At 38.4% G+C, this 26,068-nt stretch overlaps 2 protein-coding genes across 3 annotated transcripts in view; one reads left to right on the forward strand and one right to left on the reverse strand.

Annotated features, from left to right (window-relative positions):
• LOC145536274 (uncharacterized) overlaps window positions 1–26,068 on the forward strand; it is a 401,900-nt gene that overhangs the window by 175,123 nt on the left and 200,709 nt on the right. The gene's annotated exons all lie outside the window — the stretch shown is intronic.
• Window positions 1–26,068, reverse strand: part of GLRA2 (glycine receptor alpha 2) — a 197,525-nt gene that overhangs the window by 96,267 nt on the left and 75,190 nt on the right. For both annotated transcript variants that reach the window (XM_081565319.1, XM_081565320.1), the window contains exons 6-7: window positions 25,489–25,626; window positions 22,943–23,157 (exon numbers count right to left, since the gene is read on the reverse strand). In XM_081565319.1, coding sequence (XP_081421445.1) covers window positions 22,943–23,157; window positions 25,489–25,626 — 353 coding nt within the window. The remainder of the gene's footprint in view (window positions 1–22,942; window positions 23,158–25,488; window positions 25,627–26,068) is intronic.

The raw sequence follows: 26,068 nt of genomic DNA on the forward strand, positions 1-26,068 counted from the left end.
TGAAAGAAAAAGGGCAATCAGGCAAACATTGTCTCTTCATCAAAAGGATAAACAAAGTTGCCAACTGCATGTAATAAACTGTGAATGCAGTCTGCACAGCCAAAAGACAGCGATTGCAGAGCCTAGAAAAGAATTTACCTCACACTCTAAAGTTTCCACCTGTAATTAGCCTGGTACAGACAATGTGATGACACTTAAAATTCTTAGTTCTTCCTCTGGGAGGATTTGAATCGACCAGTGGTTTGAATATTAGTTCTTCACTTGCTAGCAGCATAACTGTGGGCAAATTGCTTAACCCCTTGATGTTTCCATTTTCCCTACCTATAAATTGGTGATGCGAAATAGTGCTTATCTCATATATTTGCTGTGGGATAAACTATGTAAAGGGTTTAGCATGGTGCAGGGAATGTTGAAGAAACACAGTAACTGTGAAAGGTGGTATGGCATAGTGATGAATTATACCAACTCAGACTCGACTGCCCAGATTCAAGGTCTAGCTCTATAGGAACTTGAGCCACTTACTTTACCACTCTGCACCTTAGTATCCTAATCTACAAAGTGAGGACAATAATGATATGTAGTTCATAGTGTTGTAAAGTTTAAATGCATCTATGTTCTGACAAATGATAAACACAGTGAAAACACTTCCCAAGACAACAAATTTAGAGCCATGGTTCTCATCCCTGGCTACACATTAAAATCACCTGGACAGCTTTAAAAAGAGCTGATGCCTAGACCCAACTGCCAGATAGTTTGATTTAATTTATCTGTGGTGGAGTCTGGGATAACTTTAAAATCTCTGCTGATTCAAATGTGCAACAGAGGTAGACACACTTGCTTTACTGACACTTCCTTATCAGACCTGCACTTTCTCTGATCACAGAAAATTAGGAATCATTGAACACAGTTCCCACAAAATAATAACCACTGAGGGCCTCTTCTATGTAAGGTCATGCAGAGTTGAATGATACTTGTCCCTTTCTGCAGAGGGTTTATAAAACATTAGAACAAGTACGTAGGGCTCTAATCACTAAGCCACAAGTTTGAATGCAGTGTGTCATGTAAGACACAAAGTTCCATGGGGGCAAGGAAGAGAGAGAGGCCATTTGTATCTGATAGAGATCTATGAGGGCTTCATGTAAGAAGTGGCATCTAATTCAAGGAGATCTTAAAAAATGAGAAGTAAATCAACCTCCTAGCCATCAGTTTTCCTATCCCTAACTAGATTGCTGGAGCCCCCTTTTCTGTTAAACAACACAAAAGTTTAAGATTTTATCAGTTTGTATGTAGTTTTGAAACTATTTGGATATTCGAGTTTCATTAAGGCAGAGTTAGTTTTGAAAAAAGGAAAAACTGAGATCATCCCTCTTTTTTCATTAAGGATGGATTAGGTTTGCTTTAGGTGTATCATGCAGTTTACTTCAGATCGGAGCTCATGGCTTCTTAAGACCTAAATGATGATACAGTCCAAAGCAATGCTTAGGTTCAGATGCACAGACACTGTTTAATGACACATTAAAATCAGAGGAAAACAAAAACCCACTTGGTTCTTGTTCAGTAAAGAAAAGAAGGTGTTTTCTGATGATTGGACCCCTATGGAAGAGTATGGGGGCTGCACCTCTGGCCCAGAGTGACTGTAGACAGTTCAAGGGAAGAGATCCCTGCATGCCTTTATCAGAATTCAAAGAATATATTTGCATCCAGAAAATTGGAGGAGCTAGAAGCAGAGATGGACTCTTGCATCGACACATTGAGAAACCTCCAAATTGGTTGAGATACTACTGAGGAAGCAAACAAAACGGAGATAAAAATAGCCCATCTGGGTACCCTCTCACATAAACCATTGCTGCCTTATTAGTGCTTCTTTGGTTACATTATTCTATAAGAAATAGCTATAAAAGAAAAATGAATATACCACTACTTGATACAATCCATGAGAGAAGCAAAACTTTATAAAAATATTATTATGTTGGAGTGACATAATGTAGTTAGCCAAGATTCTCAGTGGTGAAGAAAATAGTTGGTTAAGCAAAGATGGGCCCCTGGTTATGTGGTTTCCCTTTTATTTGTTCTATCTCCTAGAGAAAGGATAGATGAATTCTTCTCAGTTTCTAGACTTTAGAGATGTATTATATATATTCATTAATTCAATCAACATACATTTATTGAGCATATGCTATAAGCTAGGTGCTATTATAGTGGCTTCCCCGATAGCTCAGTTGGTAAATAATCCACAATGCAGGAGACCCTGGTTCAATTCCTGGGTTGGGAAGATCCACTGGAGAAGGGATAGGCTACACACTCCAGTATTCTTGGGCTTCCCTTGTGGCTTAGCTGGTAAAGAATCCGCCTGCCCAGGTGGTGCTAGTGGTAAAGAATCTGCCTGCCAATGTAGGATACACAAGAGACACAGGTTCGATCCCTGGGTTGGGAAGATCTCCTAGAGTAGGAAATGGCAACCTACTCCAGTATTCTTGCCTGGAAAATCCCATGGACAAAGGAGCCTGGCGGGCTACAGTCCACAGAGTCACAAAGAGTAGGACACAACTGAGCACACACAAAACAGGTGCTATTATAGGGAGCAAGCCAGATAAAGATCTTTGTTTTCATGGAGCTCATATTCAAGCTAAATGAAACAGATAATATACAATAAAGACAATGTAATAGAATTTGATACAAATATGTCTTGCTCTAAAATGGTAAAATACAGTGGGAAACAAATCGGAAAGTAAAGTTGGGTCAAGGTGTTGATGAGGGCATGGGTGAAGTGACAATGGCTAGAACAGGTCAAAAGATAAGATTTGAATAAAGACTTGGAAAAGGTAGAGAAGTTACTCATGTAAATATCTGGGGCCAGAGTGTTCCAGGCACAGGGAACAGTCATTGCAAAGGCCCAGGGATGACAGCACGTACCTAGCATATTTGAAAAACAGCAAGGAGGCTAGTGTGCCTGGAGTAGTGAGCAGGAAAGTTGGTGGTTAGCTGGCTGCCATCTTCGTAGTTGAATAACTGGATAGTGTGTCTCTCATCATTCAGCAGGCTAGCCTGGCTTTATTCACATGGTGGTATTCATAGGGTCCCATGAGGAGTAAGAGAAAGCTAGCCACAATGTTCAAGCATTTTTCAAGTCTCTGCTTATGTCATATCTGCCGTTGTTCCTTTGACTGAGACAAATCACATGGTCAAGTTGACAGTCAGTGTGGGAGGGGGCTATTACTCAAAGGGTATGGATACAGAGAAGGGATTATTATAACCATATTTGTTAAAATTCTATCTCATTGCCCTTACTTTACTGAATTATAATCTCCAATTTTATATATATATATATATCAGTATGTTTCTTCATGTCTATACCCTGAGTGTATAGTACATGCTCCGTAATGGTTCATTTTTTCCTCATTGTGTGGCATTTGTAAGAACTGAAGTCACTTAGGTTATATGACCCAGATAGAGTTCCCATTTTAGTGAGATGGAAAGAGAATTCAAAATAATCCTGAACCTCAAAATACTGTCCCCCAAATATTTATAAGCCTCACCAGGAGGTGAGCAGAGGCACAGCCTGGATAGATTCTCCTACTGTCAACTCCCTGTAAAGGCTCCCAACAACATTCTTGAATTAAAGTACCAATAGTGCTCCCGCTCTTTCCCAAGAGAATTTGCACACGTCATCTCTTTGCATATTTTTATCACACACTCACTACATCAACTCTTCAGTTTGCTGTGGCTCAGGAAATGTCAGAAGGGAAAGTTTATGAAGTCTCCCACGTATGCAGACATCTGGCTGAAGCAAGCAGGCCCAAAAATCAATTTGCCAAAGCTTGGCTTTGTTACTTTTCAATATTTTATCCAAGAGCTCAGTAAAATCCTGATTTCTCAAAACGGAATTGTTCCCAGCCTCTTTCAGAAATACCAATGTGACCTAGGAAATTCCTTGCAAATAGGTGGGAATTAGGAACATTCATCTTTATTTTTTAAGAGTTAAAACAGACATCCCCCAAAAATCATTATCTCAAAACTTTTGTAGGTATCAATCTTGCTGCTTTCATAGTTTCTCTTGCTGCAGTCTCTAGATAGAAACATTCTCATGGGGAACAAAGCATGACCAAACATGGCAGGACTCTTGTTTTAAATTCCAAGCTGCCTGGATTTGGCAGCTTCTTGAAATGGCCCAGCTGGTCTTAGTTGACCAGATGGCTGAAAAGTAAGGCAAAATATCTTTATATAGGAAATAGGGCATCTCAGTTAATAATGGCTAAGGATAATGCCTCTGGAACTTTGCTCCAAGGAGATGGTTATGGACCTGTCAGAGTCACCTGCACAATGCATCCCAACTGTCCCCTATCAGTGCTTGCTCTCAGCTCTACAGCCTCTTGGCTGTAGCCACAAATTAGGCTCAAGACACACTTACGAGTGGCTGCAAATCATTTAGCTGTAATAACAAACAGCATAAAGGAAAAGAATTGTTTAACTCCATTTGGCCACACTCAAAGCCTGCCTGATGTCTCACAGCCTTCTATTCAGTTCATCCTGATATTTTCCTGTGGGTCAGAAAGACAACAATACACCCAGCCTTTAGTCTGCCACTAGGGGTTTTATGCTCTGAACTGTTAGAACATAACCAGCAGAACAGCTTCTTGGAGGTTGGTAAAAAAAAAAAGTATATTTCAAAAACCAATTTTATAATTTCAAATGGCAAAGTACCTATGGAACAGGTATCATGCTGTTATTTCATTTTTCTTTTTTGAGGGAGGAGACTGAACTTCTAAACACCAAACTAAATAAAAACTACAAAAAGCTTTGGTTGGCAGGAAGGCAGAAAATTAACTTGGATTCAATAAACACAATTTCTTACTTGAAATGTGTTTAAAATTCGTGAAGCATGTTGGAAACCTGCCCAGATTGTCTTCTCGAAAAGCTTGTTTTATAAGTGTAGCCCAAATATTACGAATAGTAAAGACCTCATTGCCTGGAATGACCTTTACTTCCTCCTACTTCACCTATTTAGTCGGCTTCATAGATTCAGTTAAGGATCCTTCCTTCAGGTCATGTTCCTAGTACTGCTCCTTCCCTCTTCTCTGGCTCCCTTCCCCTCTCCTCCTTTCCTCTTCTCTCTCTGTTTCATCCTCCTCCATTTAATAGGTTAGGCATTTTCACTGATGTCCTGTATTCCACATTGTTTAATAACCAACATTCCACATATCTGTCTTTGGCATACCAGATTACAGGCTCCTGAAGGCAGGGGCAAGAACTGTTTTTTGCTTTTTTAAACTTTGGCTTCCCCAGCCCCTAGCACAATGAATAGCACAGGGGAGATATTCAGTAAATGTTAACCTGAATAAATGAATGGATGAATGAACCACCAATTAAATTATACTTGGAATACCTCTTGACTGCAAGCCTTTTCAACACTGTTTATTCATTCACTAACCAACTCTTTACTGAGCACCTCCTATAAGCCAGGTATTGTACTAAGTGGTGGATATGTAAACATGGACAAATCAACAGAGTCCTGACCTCACAGGGCTAAAACTCTAAAATTAAACATATTTATTTATTTTATAAGGATAATGGCATTGGAGTTGGAGACTCTTACTGTTTCAGAATTTCTACGAAAGCCTCACTGTGAAGGGAGAATCTACATATATGCTTTCAGGATGCAGGACTTTCTAGAAGAACTGCTGTCTAGAGACCTTTATACCTGACACCCTGTATTATGGAAGACTACACATTTGAAAAGAATTAATTGAAATAATGGAATTTGTGGATGTTGACAGTGCTATGGCATTTTCCCCATTCTTCTAAAGGTGGGAGAGAGGAGAAGGTTGTTTACCCCTATCATAGTAAGGGAAGAGGTTGGCATCTCCTCCACATGTCATATCTGCTGAGCTGCTAAAACTCCAAGTTGCCCTGGGATCAGAGAGTAAAAGAGTTACTAGGAGAACCTGTCTTGTATCCTTAGTAGTTTGGGCTTTGTATGAAAATATGAACACCAGTACTTCTTTCTAACAGTGCGACAGGGCTGTCTGCTGTCACCATGTTTGTTTAACCTATATGCTAAGCACATCATGAGAAATGTGGGGCTGGATGAATTACAAGCTGGAATCAAGATAGCTGGGAGAAACATCAACAATCTCATATATGTGGGTGATACCGCTCTAATGGCAGAAATTGGAGAGGAACTAAAGAGCCTCTGATGAGGGTGAAGGAGGAGAGTGAAAGAGCCAGCTTAAGACTAAATATTAAAAAAAAAAAAATAGCATCATGGCGAAATGCAAAAAAAAGAAAGGAAAGAAAGAAACTCTTAAATATTCCAGATGCTAAAATAAATGGTGATTATTCTCTTCAAGAAAATTAGAGATAGCAAGGGAACTTTTCATGCAAAGATGGGCACAATAAAGGACAGAAATGGTATGGACCTAACAGAAGCAGAAGGTATTAAGAAGAGGTGGCAAGAAAACACAGAAGAACTATACAAAAAAGCTCTTAATGACCAAGATAACCAAGATGGTGTGATCACTCACCTAGAGCCAGACATCCTAGAGTGCAAAGTCAAGTGGGCCTTAGGAAGCATCACTATGAACAAAGCTAGTGGAGGTGATGGAGTACCAGCTGAGTTATTTCAAATCCTAAAAGATGATGCTGTAAAAGTGCTACACTCAATATGCCAACAAATTTGGAAAACTCAGCAGTGGCCACAGGAGTGGAAAAGGTCACTTTTCATTCTAATCCCAAAGAAAGGCAAAGCCAAAAAATGTTCAAACTACCACACAATTGCACTCATCTCACACGCTGGCAAAGCTAGCTCAAAAAAAGCAAAACTCAAAATTCTTCAAGCCAGACTTCAACAGTAAGTAAACCAAGAACTTCCAGATGTTCAAGCTGGATTTAGAAAAGGCAGAGGAACCAGAGATCAAATTGGAAACATCACTGGATGATAGAAAAAGCAAGAGAATTCCAAAAAAAAAAAAGCATCTACTTCTGCTTCATTGACTATGCTAAAGCCTTTGTGTGGATCACAACAAACTGGAAAATTCTTCAAGAGATAGGAATACCAGACCACCTTACATGCCTCCTGAGAAATCTGATTGCAGGTCACAAAGCAACAGTTAGAACTGGACATGGAGCAACAGACTGGTTCCAAGATGGGAAAGGAGTATGTCAAGGCTGTATATTGTCACCCTGCTTATTTAACTTATATGCAGAGTATATCATGCGAAATGCCAGGCTGGATAAAGCACAAGCTGGAATCAAGATTGCCATGAAATACCAGTAACTTCAGATATGCAGATGATACCACCCTTATGGCTTAAAGCAAAGAGGAACTAAAGAGCCTCTTGATGAAAGTGAAAGAGGAGAGTGAAAATGTTGGCTTAAAACTCAACATTCAGAAAACTAAGATCATGGCATCATCCAGTCCCATCACTTCATGGAAAATAGATGGGGAAACAATGGAAACAGTGACAGACTTTATTTTCTTAGGCTCCAAAATCACTGCAGATGGTGACTGCAGCTATGAAATGATAAGATGTTTTTCCTTGGAAGAAAAGCTATGAAAAACCTAATCATTGTACTAAAAAGCAGAGACATTTTTTGCCAACAAAGGTTGGTATAGTCAAAGCTATGGTTTTTCCAGTGGTCACGTATGGATGAGAGTTGGACCATAAAGAAAACTGAGTGCTGGAGGTTTGATACTTTTGAACTGTGGTGTTGGAGAAGACTCTTGAGAGTCCCTTGGACTGCAAGGAAATCAAACCAGTCAATCCTAAAGAAAATCAGTCCTGAATATTCATTGGAAGGACTGATGCTGAAGCTGAAACTCCAATACTTTGGCCACCTAATTCAAAGAACTGACTCATTTGAAAAGACCCCGATGCTGGGAAAGATTGAAGGTAGGAGGAGAAGGGGACAACAGGGGGTGAAATGGTTGGATGGCATCACCGACTTGATGGACATGAGTTTGAGCAAGCTCAGGGAGTTGGTGATGGGTGGGGAAGCCTGGTGTGCTGCAGTTCATGGGGTCACAAAGAATTAGACACAACTGAGCTTCGGAACTGAACTGAATTCATCAAATTTACTGTTAAGTTACTGAAAATATAGTCATGATTGATTTGAAGTGGCACATATTAATATATAGAAGTGTATACAACTTTGATCTAAATTTTCTGTTTGTGCATGTGTGAAGTTTGGCTACAAATGTACGTGGAAAAATACACTTGAAGAACTGGTTCATTAATGTCAATGATATTTTCTGTGTTTTCTGTCTTATTTATAACACGCATGTCTTACTTGTTATAGATAAGAAAGTGCAATGCACATACCTATTCTGTATACAGCATTGCCATATGCCCTGGAGGATCTGTGCAATCAGTAGAGTGAAGCACTTTCTCAGGGCCTGCTATGTATATAAATTAGAATGAGCGTGTGTGTGTAAGTAATTCTTTGTTTTCCATGATTCATTTTTTATCCCGTTTTCCTTTCTCACTGTCATGCATATGAGTCACATCTCCCCACAGTCAGTTGAGAGCTAACCACGTTTAATAATAGCCTAATAAAAATACACATAAAAAGATAAACCTGTGATAGCAAAAGGATAACCATGATGAGTTCAGAGCTGAATATAAATCTTTTTTATGATACTCTCTTTAGGTTTATCTGAATTCCTGATTGCCTCTCGTACAAAGATTACTAATCAATGACCAGTTATTTAGCTGTAGTTTTTTTTTTAATTGAAATATATTTGATTTAAATATTATATTAGTTTCATGTGTACAGCATAGTGATTCAGTATTTTCTAGATTATACTCCATTATAAGTTATTGCAAAATAATGACTAGAATTCTCTGTGAAGTATGATGTATTCTTATTGCTTTTTGATTTTATACATAGTAGTTTAAATCTCTTAATCCCATAACTGTCTTCCCCCACCCACTTCCCTCTCCCCACTGATAACCACTAGTTTGTTCTCTATATCTGTGAGACCGTTTCTGTTTTTCTACATACATTCATTTGTTTTACTTTTAAGATTCCAAACATAAGTGATATCATACAGTGTTTGTCTTTCTTTCTCTAACTTATTTCACTAAACATAATATTGTCTAGCTTCATCCACACTACTGCAGATGGCAGAATTTCTTTCTTTTATACAACTGAGTAATATGTTCTTTATCCATTTGTCTATTGATGAACAGTTATGTTACTTCCATGTCTTGCCTATTGTAAATAGTGCTGCTACAAACATTGGAGTGCATGTATCTTTTTGAATTAGTGTTTTTGATTTTTTTCTGGATATACACCTAAGAGTGAAATTGCTGGATCATGGTAGTTCTATTTTTAGTTTTTTGAGGAATCCCTATATTGTTTTCCCTAGTGGCTGCACAAATTTACATTCCTACCAACTGTGTATGAGGGTTCCCTTTTTCCCACATCCTCACCAACCAACATTTGTTATGTGTAGACTTCTTTATGCTAGCTATTCTGACAGGTGTGAGGTTTTGATTGTGGTTTTTATTTGCATTTCCCTGATGATTAATGATGTTGAGAAACTTTTCACGTGCCTGCTGGCCATCTACTTTTCTTCTTTGGAAAAATGTCTATGTAGGTATTTTGCCTACTTTTTGATTGAGTTGTTTAGTTTTTTATATTGAGTTATATGAGCTATTTATTTACTTCAGATATTAACCCCTTGTCAATCATATCATTTACAAATATTTTCTCCTATTTAGTAGTTGCCTTTTTGTTTTGTTTATGGTTTCTGTTGCTGTGCAAAAGCTTTTGAGTTTAATCAGGTTCCATTTATATATTTTTTCTTTTATTTCTTTTGCCTTAAAAGACAGATCCAAAAAAATAATACTATGCTTTATGTCATAGAGTGTTCTGCCTTGGAGTCTTCTTGGAGTTTTATGTTTTCAGGTCTTACATTTAGGACTTTAATCCATTTTGAGTTTATTATTACATATGATGTGATGAAATGTTTTAATCTCATTCTTTTATGCGTAGCTGTACAATTTTCGCACCACCACTTATGAAAGAGACTGTCTTTTCTCCATTGTTCATTCTTGCCTACTTTGTCATAGATTAATTGACTGTATATGTTGGGTTTATTTGTGGGCTTTTTATTCTGTTCCACTGATCTATGTGTCTGTTTTTGTGCCAGTGCCATGATGTTTTGATTACTGTAGCTTTGTCATATTATCTGAAATCAGGGAGTGTGATATCACAGCTTTGTTTTTGGCAGTCTTTCCATTCCTTTGTATCATGCTCAGTTTCCTTCATCATTGTTTTATACTTTTCAAAGTACAGGTCTTTTACCTTCTTTGTTAAGCTTTATTTCTGGATATTTTATTCTTTTTGATGTGATTTAAATAGGATTTTTTCTTTCTCTTTCTGATGGTTCATTATTAGTGTATAGAAAAGCAACAGGTTTCTATATATTAACCTTGTATCCTACAACTTTTCTGAATTTATTTATTAATTCTAATAGTTATTTGGTGGATACTTTAGGATTTTCTATATAAAGTACCATATAATCTGCAAATAGTGACAGTTTTACTTCTTCCCTTCCAATAGGATGCTTGTTCTTCCTTCCTTCCATCTGAGTACTGTTACTAGCACTTCCAATACTATGTTTAAAAAAGTGAGGAGAATGGGCATCCTTGTCTTGTTTCTGATTTTATTTTATTTTATTTTTAGCTTAAATGGAGCAATTTATTTTCTCATGGTTCTGGAGGCTCAGCATCCAAGATCAAAATAGCAGCAGGGTTGATTTGTTATTTTTTTAAATTTATTTATTTATTTTAATTGGAGGCTAATTACTTTAAAATATTATAGTGCTTTTTGCCATACATTGACGTGAATCAGCCATGGGTGTACATGTGTTCCCCTTCCTGAACCCCCCTCCAACTTCCCTCCTCATCCCATCTCTCAGGGTCATCCCAGTGCACCAGCCCTGAGCATCCTGTCACATGCATCAAACCTGGACTGGCAGTCCGTTTCACATATGATAATATACATGTTTCAATGCTATTCTCTCAAACCATCCCACCCTTGCCTTCTCCAACAGAGTCCAAAAGTCTGTTTTTTACATCTGTGTCTCTTTTGCTGTCTTGCATTCAGGGTCATCGTTACCATCTTTCTAAATTCCATATATATGTGTTAATATACTGTATTGGTGCTTTTCTTTCTGACTTACTTCACTCTGTATAATAGGCTCCAGTTTCATCCACCTCATTAGAACTGATTCAGATGCATTCTTTTTAATATCTGAGTAATATTCCATTGTGTATATGTACCCAGCTTTCTTATCCATTCATCTGCTGATGGGCATCTAGGTTGCTTCCATGTCCTGGCTATTGTAAACAGTGCTGCAATGAACATGGTGGTACACATGTCTCTTTCAATTCTGGTTTCCTCGGTGTGTATGCCCAGCAGTGGGACTGCTGGGGTGTATGGCAGTTCTATTTCCAGTTTTCTAAGGAATCTCCACACTGCTCTCCATAGTGGCTGTACTAGTTTGCATTCCCACCAACAGTGTAAGAGGGTTCCCTTTTCTCCACACCCTCTCCAGCATTTATTGCTTGTAGAATTTTTGATAGCCATTCTTTTTGCAGCCATTCTGATTGGCATGAGATGGTACCTCACTGTGGTTTTGATTTGCATTTCTCTGATAACGAGTGATGTTGAGCATCTTTTCATGTGTTTGTTAGCCATCTATATGTCTTCTTTGGAGAAATGTCTGTTTAGTTCTTTGGCCCACTTTTTGATTGGGTCAATTATTTTCTTGAAATTGAGCTGCATGAGCTGCTTGTATATTTTTTGAGATTAATTCTTTGTCAGTTGCTTCGTTTGCTATTATTTTCTCCCATTCTGAAGACTGTCTTTTCACCTTGCCTATAATTTCCTTTGTTGTGCAAAAGCTTTTAAGTTTAATTAGATCCCATTTGTTTATTTTTGCTTTTATATCCATTACTCTAGGAGGTGGGTCATAGAGGATCCTGCTGTGATTTATGTCAGAGTGTTTTGCCTATGTTTTCCTCTAGGAGTTTCATAGTATCTGGTCTTATGTTTAGATCTTTAATCCATTTTGAGTTTATTTTTGTGTATGGAGTTAGAAAGTGTTCTAGTTTCATTCTTTTACAAGTGGTTGACCAGTTTTCCCAGCACCACTTGTTAAAGAGATTGTCTTTTCTCCATTGTATATTCTTGCCTCCTTTGTGAAAGATAAGGTGTCCATAGGTGCATGGATTTATCTCTGGGCTTTCTATTTTGTTCCATTGATCTGTATTTCTGTCTTTTTGCCAGTACCATACTGTCTGGATGACTGTTGCTTTGTAGTATAGTCTGAAGTCAGGCAGGTTGATTCCTCCAGTTCCATTCTTCTTTCTCAAGATTGCTTTGGCTATTCAAAGTTTTTTGTATTTCCATACAAATTGTGAAATGATTTGTTCTAGTTCTGTGAAAAATACCATTGGTAGCTTGATAGGGATTGCATTGAATCTATAGATTGCTTTGGGTAGTATACTCATTTTCACTATATTGATTCTTCCAATCCGTGAACATGGTACATTTCTCTATCTGTTTGTGTCCTCTTTGATTTCTTTCATCAGTGTTTTATAGTTTTCTATATCAACGTTCAGAAAACTAAGATCATGGCATCTGGTCCCATCATTCCATGGGAAATAGATGGGGAAACAGTGGAAACAGTGTCGGACTTTATTTTTTTGGGCTCCAAAGTCACTGCTGATGGTGATTGCAGCCATGAAATTAAAAGACGCTTACTCCTTGGAAGGAAGGTTATGGCCAACCTAGATAGCATATTTAAAAGCAGAGACATTACTTTGCCAACAAAAGTACGTCTAGTCAAGGCTATGGTTTTTCCAGTGGTCATGTATGGATGTGAGAGTTGGACGGTGAAGAAAGCTGAGCGCCGCAGAATTGATGCTTTTGAACTGTGGTGTTGGAGAAGACTCTTGAGAGTCCCTTGCACTGCAAGGAGATCCAATCAATCCATCCTAAAAGAGATCAATCCTGGGTGTTCATTGGAAGGTCTGATGTTGAAGCTGAAACTCCAATACTTTGGGCACCTCATGCGAAGGGTTGACTCATTGGAAAAGACCCTAATGCTGGGTAGGATTGGGGGCGGGAGGAGAAGGGGATGACAGAGGATGAGATGGTTGGATGGCATCACCGACTCGATGGGCATGGGTTTGGGTAGACTCTGGGAGTTGGTAATGGACAGAGAGGCCTGGCGTGCTGCAATTCATGGGGTCGCAAAGAGTCGGACATGACTGAGCAACTGAACTTACTGACTGATGTCTGATATATAGCATATTTAAAAGCTGAGACATTACTTTGCCAACAAAGGTCCGTCTAGTCAAGGCTATGGTTTTTCCAGTGGTCATGTATGGATGTGAGTGTTCGACGATGAAGAAAGCTGAGCACTGCAGAATTGATGCTTTTGAACTGTGGTGTTGGAGAAGACTCTTGAGAGTCCCTTGGACTGCAAGGAGATCCAATCAATCCATCCTAAAAGAGATCAATCCTGGGTGTTCATTGGAAGGACTGATGTTGAAGCTGGAACTCCAATACTTTGGGCACCTCATGCAAAGAGTTGACTCATTGGAAAAGACCCTAATGCTGGGTAGGATTGGGGGCAGGAGGAGAAGGGGACGACAGAGGATGAGATGGTTGTATGGCATCACTGACTTGATGGACATGGATTTGGGTAGACTCCAGGAGTTGGTGATGGACAGTGAGACCTGGCATGCTGCAATTTATGGGGTCTCAAGGAGTCGGACACGACTAAGCGACTAAACTGAAGTGAACTGAACTGATATATAGGTCTTTTGTTTCTTTAGGTAGATTTATTCCTAAGTATTTTACTCTTTTTATTGCAATGGTAAATGGAATTGTTTCCTTTATTTCTCTTTCTGCTTTCTCATTGTTAGTGTATAGAAATGCAAGCGATTTCTGAGTGTCAATTTTATATCCTGCAACTTTACTATATTCACTGATTAGCTCTAGTAACTTTCTGGTGGAGTCTTTAGGGTTTTATATGTAGAGGATCATGTCATCTTCAAACAGTGAGAGTTTTACTTCTTTTCCAATCTGGATACCTTTTATTTCTTTTTCTTTTCTGATTGCTGTGACTAAAACTTCCAAAACTATGTAGAATAGTAATGGTGAGAGTGAGCACCCTTGCCTTGTTCCTGACTTTAGGGGAAATGCTTTCAATTTTTCTCCATTGAGGATAATGTTTGCTGTGGGTGTATCATATATGGCTTTCATTATGTTGAGGTATGTTCCTTCTATGCCTGCTTTCTGGAGGGTTTTTTTTAATCATAAATTAATGTTGTTGTTTTTGATTTTAAAAGAAAGGCTTTTAGTCTTTCACCGTTGAGTATGTGGTTAGCTGTGGGTTTGTCATAAATGTTTTTTTTATTATATTGAGATATACTCCTTCTATATCCACTTTGATGAGAGTTTTTATTAATATCATGAATGGATATTGAATTTTTTCAAATGCTATTTGAGATGATTATGTGGCTTTTATTCTTCCTTTTGCTAATGTGGTGTATCACATTGATTAGTTTGCAAATATTAAAATATCCTTAAGTCCCTGGAATAAATCCTACTTAATCATGGTATATGATCCTTTTTATATATTGTTGGATTCATTTTGCTAACATTTTGTTGAAGATTTTTGCATCTGTGTTCATCAGTGATATTGGCCTGAAATTTTCTTACTTTGCAGTGTCTTTTTCTGATTTTGGTACCAAGGGTAATGGTGGCTTCATAGATTGAGTTAGGAGTATTCTGTCCACTTCAGTTTTGGGGAATAGTTTGAGAAGGATAGGTATTAGCCCTTTATATGTTTGGTAGATTTTTCCTGTGAAGCCATCTGGTCCTGGACTTTTGTTTACTAGGAGTTTTTTTTTTTAAATTACAATTTTAATGGCACTGCTAGTTATTGGTCTTTTAAAATTTTTTCTCCTTGATTCAATCTTGGCAGGTGTATGCTTCTGGAAATTTGTCCATTTCTTTGAGGTTGTACTATTTGTTGGCATATACTGTTGGTAGTATTCTCTTATGATTTTTGTACCTGTGTGGTATTGTCCGTTATTTCTCTTCTTTCACTTATTATGTCATTTATTTGAGTCCTCTCTCTTTTCTTCTTGGTGAAACAAGCTAAAAGTTTATCAAGTTTGTTTACCTTTTTGAAAAGCCAGCTCTTGCTTTCTTTGATATTTTCTTTTGGTCTCTATTTTTATTTTCCCTGTTACCTTTATTATTTCCTTCCTTCTGCTGACTTTGGGCTTTTTTGATCTTTTTCTAATTCCTTTACGTGGTAGGCTGTGCTTTTTATTTGAGATTTTTCTTATTTCTGGAGGAAGGCCAGTATTGGTATGAATTTCTTTCTTAGAACTGCTTTTGCTGCATCCCGTAGATTTTTGAAAGTTGTGTTTCCTTTCTCATTTATCTTGATTTATTTTCTCATTTCCTCTTTGATTTCTTCATTGACGCATTAGTAGCATGTTGTTTAGTCTCCACGTGTTTGTTCTTTTCTCATTTTTCTTTCTGTAACAGATTTTCAACTTCACACTGTTGTGGTCAGAAAAGATGCTTGAAATAATTTCTGTCCTCTTCAATTTGTTGAGACTTATTTTATGGCCTAGCTTGTGATCTCTCTTGGAAATCGGTCCATGTGCACTTGAAAAAAATATGTATTCTGCTGTTTGGGCATGAAATTTCCTGTAGATATCTATTAAATCTAACTGGTCTGTCATGTCATTTAAGACCACTGTTGCCTTATTGATTTTCTCTCTGGATGATCTGTTCATTGATGTAAGTGGGGCATTTAAGTTCCCTACTCTTATTGTATTATTGTCCATTTCTCACTTTATTTCTGTTAGTATTTCTTTGTATGTATAGATGTTCCTTTATTGGATGCATATTTGTTAATGTGTATAATATCTTCTTCTTGTATTGATCACTTTATCATTTTATAATGTCCTACTATGTCTATTGTTATAGCCTTTGTTTTAAAGTATATTTTGTGTGATATGAATATTACTACTCCCTCCTTTCTTGTCATTTCCATTTCCCTGAAATGTCTTTTTCCATTCCCTCTCTTTCACTCTTGTGTGTGTCTTTAGTTCTGAAGTGAGTTTTGTAGGCAGCATGAAGATGGGTCTTGGTTTTTTTTAAAAAAAATACTATCAGCCACTCTATGTCTTTTGATTGAAACATTTAGTCCTTTAACATTTAGAGCAGTTATTGATAGGTATGTACTGGACATTTTATTACTTATTTTCTGGCTGTTTTTATAGTTTTTTCTGGTTATTTCTTTTTGTTTCTTTCCTTGCGGTTTGATGATTTTCTTTCGTAATAATATGCTTATGTTTCTTTCTTTTCAGTTTTTTTGTCTCTACTGTAGGTTTTTTTATTTGTAATTTTCATGGGGTTCACATATGTTGACCTATAACAAAATCTACCTGTTTTAAACTGTTAGTCATTTTAGTTCAAACACTTTTTAAAACATCTACAATTTTTACACCTCTCCCCAGCATTTTGTGTTTTTAATTGTCGTGTTTTACATCTTCATGTTTATCCCTTTAACTTTTTATTGTAGTTATAGTTGCCTTTACAATTTTTTGTCTTTTAATATTTGTACTGGCTTAGTTAAGTGGTAGATCCTCAATCCTTACTATATATTTTCCTTTCCTTTCCTTTTTGGAACTTAATTTTCTATAGATTTGTACTTTTTTCCCTTCTTCCTCAAAGAGAAAACCCTTTAACATTTCTACATTTCTTTTACAGTAGGTTTAGTATTGATGAACTCTTTTAGCTTTTGCTTTTCTGAGGAGTTTTATATCTCCTTTGATTCTAAATAGTATTCTTACTGGGTTGCATATCCTAGGTTGCAGGTTTTTCCCTTTCAGCACTTTGAATATGTCATGCCACTCTCTCCTTACCTGCAATATTTCTGCAGAAACATCAGCTGATAGCCTTATGGAGTTTGCTTGTATATGAGTCTGTTTTTATCTTGCTGCCTTTAAAATTGTCTTTAAGTTTTGCCATTTTAATTATGATAGATCTGTCTGGTTTTATACTGTTTGGAACTCTCTGTGCTTCCTGTACCTGGATATCTCTTTCCTTTTTCACCAGTTTGGGAGGTCTTTAGCCATAATTTTCTCAAATACATTTTCAATCTCCTTCTCTCTCTTCTCCTGCTGGGACTCCTATAATTTGAATATTGGTACAATTAATGCTAAGCCAGAGATCTCATAAACTGTTCTCATTTTTTTTAATTTGTTTTCTTTTTTGTGATTTCCATTACTTTGTTTTCCAGATCACTTATGCATTCTCTGTGTCAGTCTGCTTTTCATTCCTTCTAGTGTGTTTTTTTTTCAGTTTTTGAATTCTTTATTTCTGATTGAGTCTTTTTTATATTCTTTGTTCCTTATTAACATTCTCACTGTGTTTATCTATTGTTTTCCTTAATTCAGTTAACATTCTCATTAGCAGTGCTTTCCATTCTTTATCTGGTCAATTATTTATTTCTATTTAATTATATATTTTAATAATTAAAAGAGTATTTCCAGCTCTATACAGTCAGCAAAAACAAGACTGGGAGCTGACTGTGGCTCAGAAATTGCCAAATTCAGACTTAAATTGAAGAAAGTAGGGAAAACCACTAGACCATGCAGGTATGACCTAAATCAAATCCCTTATGATTATACAGTGGAAGTGACAAATAGATTCAAGAGATTGGATCTGATAGACAGAGTGCCTGATGGAAGGAGGTTTGTGATATAGTACAGGAGACAGGAATCAAGACCATCCCCAAGAGAAAGAAATGCAAAAAAGCAAAATGGCTGTCTGAGGAGGCCTTACAAATAGCTGTGAAAAGAAGAGAAGCAAAAAGCAAAGGAGAAAAGGAAAGATATACCCATTTGAATACAGAGTTCCAAAGAAGAGCAAGGAGAGATAAGAATGCCTTCCTCAGTGATCACTGCAAAGAAATAGAGGAAAACAATAGAATGGGAAAGACTAGAGATCTCTTCAAGAAAATTAAAGATACCAAGGGAACATTTCATGCAAAGATGGGTTTGATAAAGGAGAGAAATGGTATGGACCTAACAGAAGCAGAAGATTTAAGAAGAGGTAGAAAGAATACACAGAAGAACTATACAAACAAGATCTTCATGACCCAGATAATCATGATGGTATGATCACTCACCTAGAGCCAGACATCCTGGAATGTGAAGTCAAATGGGCCTTAGGAAGTATCACTACGAACAAAGCTAGTGGAAGTGATGGAATTTCAGTTGAGCTATTTCAAATCCTAAAAGACGATGGTGTGAAAGTGCTGCACTCAATATGCCAGCAAATTTGGAAAACTCAGCAGTGGCCACAGGACTGGAAAAGGTCAGTTTTTATTCCAATCCCAAAGAAAGGCAATGCCAAAGAATGCTCAAACTACCGCACAATTGCTCTCGTCTCACATGCTAGTAAAGTAATGCTTAAAATTCTCCAAACCAGGCTTCAACAGTACATGAACCGTGAACTTCCAGATGTTCAAGCTATATTTAGAAAAGGCAGAGGAACCAGAGATCAAATTGCCAACATCTGCTGGATCATCGAAAAAGCATGAGAGTTCCAGAAAAACATCTACTTCTGCTTTATGGACTCTGCCAAAGCCTTTGACTGTGTGGATCACCACAAACTGTGGAAAGTTCTGAAAGAGATGGAAATACCAGACCACTTGACCTGCCTCTTGAGAAATCTGTATGAAGTTCAGGAGGCAACAGTTAGAACTGGACATGGAACAGCAGACTGGTTGCAAATCAGGAAAGGAGTATGTCAAGGCTGTATATTGTCACCCGGCTTATTTAACTTATATACAAAGTACATCATGAGAAACGCTGGGCTGGATGAAGCACAAGCTGGAATCAAGATTGCTGGGAGAAATATCAATAACCTCAGATATGCAGATGACACCACCCTTATGGTAAGAAAGTGAAGAACTAAAGAGCCTCTTGATGAAAGTAAAAGAGTAGAGTGGAAAAGTTGGCTTAAAACTCAACATTCAGAAAATGAAGATCATGGAATCTGGTCCCAACACTTCATGGCAAATAGATGGGGAAACAGTGGATGTGGAAACAGTGACAGATTTTATTTTGGGGGGCTCCAAAATCACTGCAGATGGTGACTGCAGCCATGAAATTAAAAGATGCTTATTCCTTGAAAGGAAAGTTATGACCAACCTAGACAGCATATTAAAAAGCAGAGACATTACTTTGCCAACAAAGGTCCATCTAGTCAAGGCTATGGTTTTTCCAGTAGTCATGTATGGATGTGAGAATTGGACTATAAGGAAAGCTAAGTGCCAAAGAATTGATGCTTTTGAACTAAGATGTTGGAAAAGACTCTTGAGAGTCCCTTGTACCGCAAGGAGATCCAACCAGTCTATCCGAAAGGAAATCAGTCCTGAATGTTCCTTTGGAAGGACTGGTGTTGAAGCTGAAACTCCAATACTTTGGCCACCTTATGGGAAGAACTGACTCACTTGAAAAGGCCCTAATACTGGAAAAAATTGAAGGTGGGAGGAGAAGGGGACAACAGAGGGTGAGATGGTTGGATGGCATCACCGACTCAATGGATATGAGTTTGAGTAAGCTCCAGGAGGTGGTAATGGACAGGGAGGCCTGACGTGCTGCCATCTATGGGGTCGCAAAGAGTTGGACACGACTCAGTGATTGAACTGAACTGACCTGACCTGAATTATGTATTTTCAGTGGTTTTTCTCTTACTGTTTCAATTGAGAGTAGTTCCTATGCTTTATTATTTTCCTTAACTTTCTTTGCGTCTATGAATTTAAATGAAACAGTTATCTATTCCAGTCTGGAAGAGGTGTTCATATATGGAAGCGTCCCTATGCTGACTGTGTGTGCCTAATGCCTTTGAAGAGAGAGCAGATTTGATGTGGACGTAAGCGAGGTCAGGTTACCTCAGGTTTCCTCAGGTTGTGCTGGTAGCTATTATGTTGGTAGCTATTACGTTGATATGAGGCTGGAGACGGAGGGGCTAGAGCTATAGCTGGGTGTGGGTTGGGACTTTCCTTCTACTCAGTGGCCATCACTGCCCTCCAAGTAGCTGGAGTAGAAGCCCTGTGGGTTGGACTTGAGCTGGCTCTGTTCATTTAGGTGTCTGCTTTCCCCTTTCCCAGCACTGGGGCTTTCGCCCCAGAGGTGGGAATTGCTGAAGAAGGGAAGCCCATGTGGGCCCTCTCAGCCCATTTTTGCCACAGACAGAAGTCTGAGTTGTTTCTAATGTGCTGCCTGTGCAAATGCCAGCAATTATTTCTCTCTATCTGCTTAGATGCAGCCTCAGGTCCAAGTCCCACTTGTCTCTCACTGCTGATCACTTCCCCCAGTCTGTGACACTGCTGCCCTTTTGTGGAGCTGCACTGCAAGGCAGGAGGGGCCAGTGTGGACTCTCTTTGTGTATCGGGGTTAGCTGTGGTGGAGTAGCCACCCTCAGAGTTCTGGGCTGCTTCTGATATGATGCTTGAGTACGTGCCAACAATAGTTACTGCTGCCTCACCCAGACTTTGCCCCGGGACTAGGTCATCTCTGTATCCCATGGCCGAACTTTTTCCCCGTCTGTGGCAGCCCTAGATCCCATACCACACTGTGACGTGTAGTATGCTTTGCTGCAAGGCAGTTGTGGGAAACTTGATAGCCCCTGGAGCAGTCCTCTAACCATCTTCTCTGCCCTGCCCCAGGGGCAAGCCAGTGCACAGGCACTCCTCAGGAGCAGAGACCAGACTTCCCACAGACCTCCTGTTAGTCCCAGTGTCCTCCAAGCAGCCAAGAGGGCTCATCTACTCTGTGTAGGACCCCAGGACTGGGGCGTCCAGTCTGTGGTTTTCACTGCTTACTCCCCAAAGCTGGTGTTTGCTCATGAAATCTCTCTTTTCCTCTGAGAGCCCTCCCAGGGTCACGGGTCCTGACTTGATTGTTTTTCTCCCCTTCCTACTCGATTCCATATGTATCTTTCTTGCAGCCTTGCTTGTACAAGAGTCTTTCTGCTAGTTTCCAGTTAGTTTTCAATGAGTATTGTTCCACATGCAAATGTATTTTTGATGTATTCATGGCAAGAGGTGTTCTCCTACTCTACCATCTTGATTAATCTCCTTTTTAGCAATAGTTTTGACCATGATGTAAAATCACAATGGCTAATAAGAATGAATAACAAATTTATAAAATCTCAGGCTCCCATTTTGAAATAAATGACTATTCTTTTTGTATCAATGAGTTGTTGGAGGCTAAATATTTTATGTTTTGACATTGTCTGTTTGCAGTGTACCACCAATACTTTAACTATCTATTAAATTGTACAATATATTTGTGTGTCCTAAGGTTAAATGGCATGGCATACAGTGATGGCAGTAACTAATAAATATTGGGAAATAAACAAATGAACCTGTTTGGGAGGAGGCACAGAGTGGATTAAAATTTCTGTTAGGCAGTATTGATATGTGATTATGTAGCTGAAAAAAAGCTGTTACCATTTCTGACATCTGTATTCCAGTAGAAATATGACATAGGTGTTTTGTACTATTTGTTATCCTATAAAGTAAAAAAGTATCAGAGACAGATCTATTCCTTTCTCTATTAGCATACAATTTCTAATATTTATCTTTGGAGGCGTGAAACTTGAAAAATTAGTATAGCTGTTTTCCCACTATTCAACCAAACTCCGTTAAAGCCACAGACCTCTTCCATGTGTCATCTTATCTTCCAACACAGGCGATAATGTGGAACATGATATGACATTTCTTATCATGTCAATTGCAGCACAACTAAACATAAGCCCAACCCAGCAAAGATAGAGGATTACATCTCAGTTACTTTCTGGAACTGGGTTTTGTAGTAACTGCTAAACCAGTATGAGACAGTGTATACTGAATACTAAATTGAACTCACAGTCCTGGAAAATTGAGGCTAATGACTCAATGTACTCGGTGAAACAGAGAAATATACATAGGAACATTCTGAGGTGCTGGGGCATTTCACAAGCAGGACATTTTCATTATTTTCCTGAGCAGTATTTACAAATGCAGACAGCCACTCTTACATAAAAATAGATTATGCAACCATTATGATTTATTATTCAAGGTACTTCAAAATGTCTTTTTGCCCCCAGTATCCACTCCATACTTCTTTGTAAACCTGCCACAGTTGCCAGAATTTTTACCATCTTCAGTGACTCCACTGTTATTCTCTAGGTAACTACGTCACTCAAAATAGTAATGTTATTAGCCATTAAGGTAAATTAAGGCATAGCAAACAGATACCTGATTTGCTGCACCCTAATGCTGCACGTTCATTTCCTATGTACACTCATCATATATGGCTTTTCTGTGTAAATTTGCAGTAGCTTAATTACAGTCCATGGGTTCACAAAAGAGTCAGACACAACTCAGCAACTAAACAAGAATAAATTCAATCTTTTATTACAGTAAATGACTTCACTGAGTATATGAATCACAATAGCCTCCCCAATAAATACTTGACAATACAACATAAGTTGTATCAATCTTACTCCAATTCCTGCAAGCTTCATGCCTCATAAACAACACGAGGTCAAAAGTACTCAAGGGCTTCTGAGAATTCCTGAGCCATGTTTCTGCCTCCACTCATTCCTCTTCTCTCTCAACCCTGAATCCCCTTTCCCCTAATTAATCTGATTACAAAGATTCCCCCTTGTTCTAAGAGCTGTAATACTCTCAAACTCAGCTTTCCATTCTCTTACTGCATTTGCATCTCCAGCAGTGCCGCACGGGAGCAAACATTTCTGTCTTCACAGAATTCTCCAGCTCGTAAGACCTTTGACAAACCTCTCAGGTCACTTGTTGTCAAGTGAGGAGATTTCTTACCTTTGGCAGAGATGCCCTGGAGCCTGAACTCTGGGTGGTCATTGTTAAGACTGTCGTTATACCCAGTGCAACTCTGGCAGGGGCTGCATCCATGTTTATCCAAAAAGAGACCCAGGACAAAATGACTATCAACAAACTGGGGATGTACATCTGGATCAAATAATATCCCATCTGGCGTTCCAGGTGAAACTTAACCTCGATGCAGGTAAACTTTCCTGGAAACGGGAAATGATGATTTAAAAGCCAATTCGAAATTATCTTTCCTATTCCAGCCTCCCACTTTATTTTTATTAAAAAAGAACATTAAAGATGGATTTGAAAGATTGCACAAAACACTGACCCTACATACCCAATTCAACTCTTTTCCAACTCAACCAGTAATGAAAATGACAGTGTGAGAATGAGTGATCTAAAGAGTCACTGGCCCAAAACCTTGTGGCATATTTAATTTTCAAATCTGTGCTTGTTGCAGTGTGATTATTTAGACAGAGCTTCAGAATTTTCTAGACTGTTTAGTGGAAAGAAACTATTCACGTTTTGTGGGAGTTATAGTATGTAATATATAGCATACAATATGTAACCTACAGCATATATGTATAGCATATACTATATAGCGTTTAATACATAACATATAGTATGAAATAGTTGAAACCATGCCTTCCTAAGTAGTGAAGTTCATGTGAGGCTCCTAAAGGATTTGGATGATTGTATATCTATCTTCATGTTAGCAATAGCAAGAGAAAAATAGATATTTTTAGAAGCTGTGAATATAATCTGATCATTGTAAAAATTTCATAATCTCCTGGGTAATTACTTGAGGACCTTTAGGATATACCTAGAATCTGTTTACAGTGTTGCATTGCCTCTAAAATAGAGTACATGTAAAGAGATTACAACTTTTAACATACTATTAAGAGACAGATGTCCCTGCCCCTTACCACTTCCCTTCCTTTTTAATTGGCTTGGCATTAGAAGCCCAGAAGGTAATTTGGCTTAGCCCACACAAATGATAAGAGATAGGGTTGGGTTCTCCTTGGTCAGGAAGAAGACCTTAGAATCAAATTTTAGTTATTTCACAGAAAGCATCGTTGACTTCTAGAACAAATGTTCACGGACCATTTACTCAGCAGTGACTCCTTGAGCAGTCACTGAACAAACCATCATGTCTCATTTGCTTCTCCTTGATCAGCGTGTGTGATATGAAAGACCAGGACATTCACAGGAAAAGCCATCGACTTTACTGGGCGGGCATAATCTTCCTGGTAACAACAGATGCCCACTTGTTGCTACTACCTCAGATTCTCCCCTTGCACCAAGTGTCGTCAACACTAGTGACAGCGCATGACTCTAGAGCCAGCTGACTTCCCACCAACTGATTTTCATGCACGCTGTTTAGGACTAGAGAGTACAACAGCTGTATTTCTGGGTTTGCAAAGACCTATTATTTCTCTCTTCCACTAAGGCAGAATGCAAATTTAAAATCGATTAAGAAAAACAACAATACAGTATACTAATGCATATATATGGAATTTGAAAGATGGTAACGATAACCCTATATGCGAGACAGAATAAGAGACACAGATGCATAGAACAATTTTATGAACTCTGAGGGAGAAGGTGAGGGTGGGACGTTCTGGGAGAATAGCATTGAAACATGTATATTATCATATGTGAAACAGAACACCATTCCATGTTCGATGCATGAGACAAGGGCTCAGGGCCGGGGCAATGGGATGACCCAAAGGGATGGGATGGGGAGGGAGGTGGGTGGGGGGTCCAGGAAGGGGAACACATGTAAACCCATGGCTGATTCATGTCAATGTATGGCAAAAACTATTACAATATTGTAAAGTAATTAGCCCCCAACTAAAATAAATAAATTTATAAAAAAAAATAAAATAAAATCGATTAATTAATTTATTTGGCTGCCTCAGGTCTTAATTGTGGCAAGCAGGATCTTCGCTATGTCATGTGGGATCTTTTGTTGTGGTGCATGGTCTCTTTAGTTGTGGCACACAGGTTCCAGAGCACACAGGCTCAGTAGTTGTGGCATGTGGGCTTAGTTGCTCCACAGCATGTGGGATCTTAGTTCCCCGACCAGGGACCGAACCCTTGACCCCTACATTGCAAGTGAATTCTTAACCACCGGCCTATGGAAGTCTAGAAAGTGCAAATTGATCCGAGGAGCCAATGTCAAGAGTGGATGCTGGGAATGGGCCAAAATTGATACATTTCCTGCACCACTTACAAGGTCTCATACATCTTTCCTTAAAGTCATTTGATAGTAGATGATCAGCAAGAGAATAGCACAAAATTCCCAAATCTCTTTCCTTCTCTCCCTCTTTTGGAAAAATTATCTGTTGTGCTCTCTGACCCATTCCAAGGGGTATAGGCATCTTATGTGTTGAAGGGATTTTGAGCCAAGCCCAGGACAGTTCTTTGTAGCTTCACTTTCTTGATCAATATGCAGAAAATAGGGTGATAAGATATATACGCCAAGCTGCAGATGGAGCCCATTTGAGTTTGGCAGCTGAAAGGAAACTTACCAGTGTTGTAGTGCTTTGTGCAGTAGCCGAGTTCCTTCTCTTCTTTCAAAATAAACTGAGGCAGGGTCAATCCTTCAGCAACTTGAACTGGACCATCACTTAACCACTCAAATATCAGGTCATTCATTGTGTATCCAACTGGAACAAACAAATCATAGTGAAAAATTGAATGCATCTTTCCAAGAAAGCTTGAAAGTCTAGCCAGGTAAAGAAACAATCAAGGGGGTCAGCTAAAGCAGACATGATCGGTCAATTCAAGAGCATTTTTTAATAAAAGAGCTGTGATCATCATGTCAGCTACATGTCATTGGAGCCAAAGAAATTGAAAACAACAAGCTATTTCTGAATGATTTTTTTCTGTATAGTGAGAGAATGGAATCTATAAAGTCCATTTTTCCTCTGCCTTCTTTATCCACTAAATCTTCTGAAGAACAAACAAGTAAACAAACAGAAATGCTTTGAAGATCATCTTGACTTGAAAGAGCTATGTCTGTGGCTATCCAATAAAACAATGCAGTTCATAGCACCAGTCTTAGTATTTCAAATGAAAAGCATTTTTTAAAATAAGGATGGATTCATC

Source organism: Giraffa tippelskirchi, chromosome X, assembly GCF_054371585.1.
Source record: "Giraffa tippelskirchi isolate mGirTip1 chromosome X, T2T-mGirTip1v1.2.pri, whole genome shotgun sequence".
Lineage (NCBI taxonomy): Eukaryota > Metazoa > Chordata > Mammalia > Artiodactyla > Giraffidae > Giraffa > Giraffa tippelskirchi.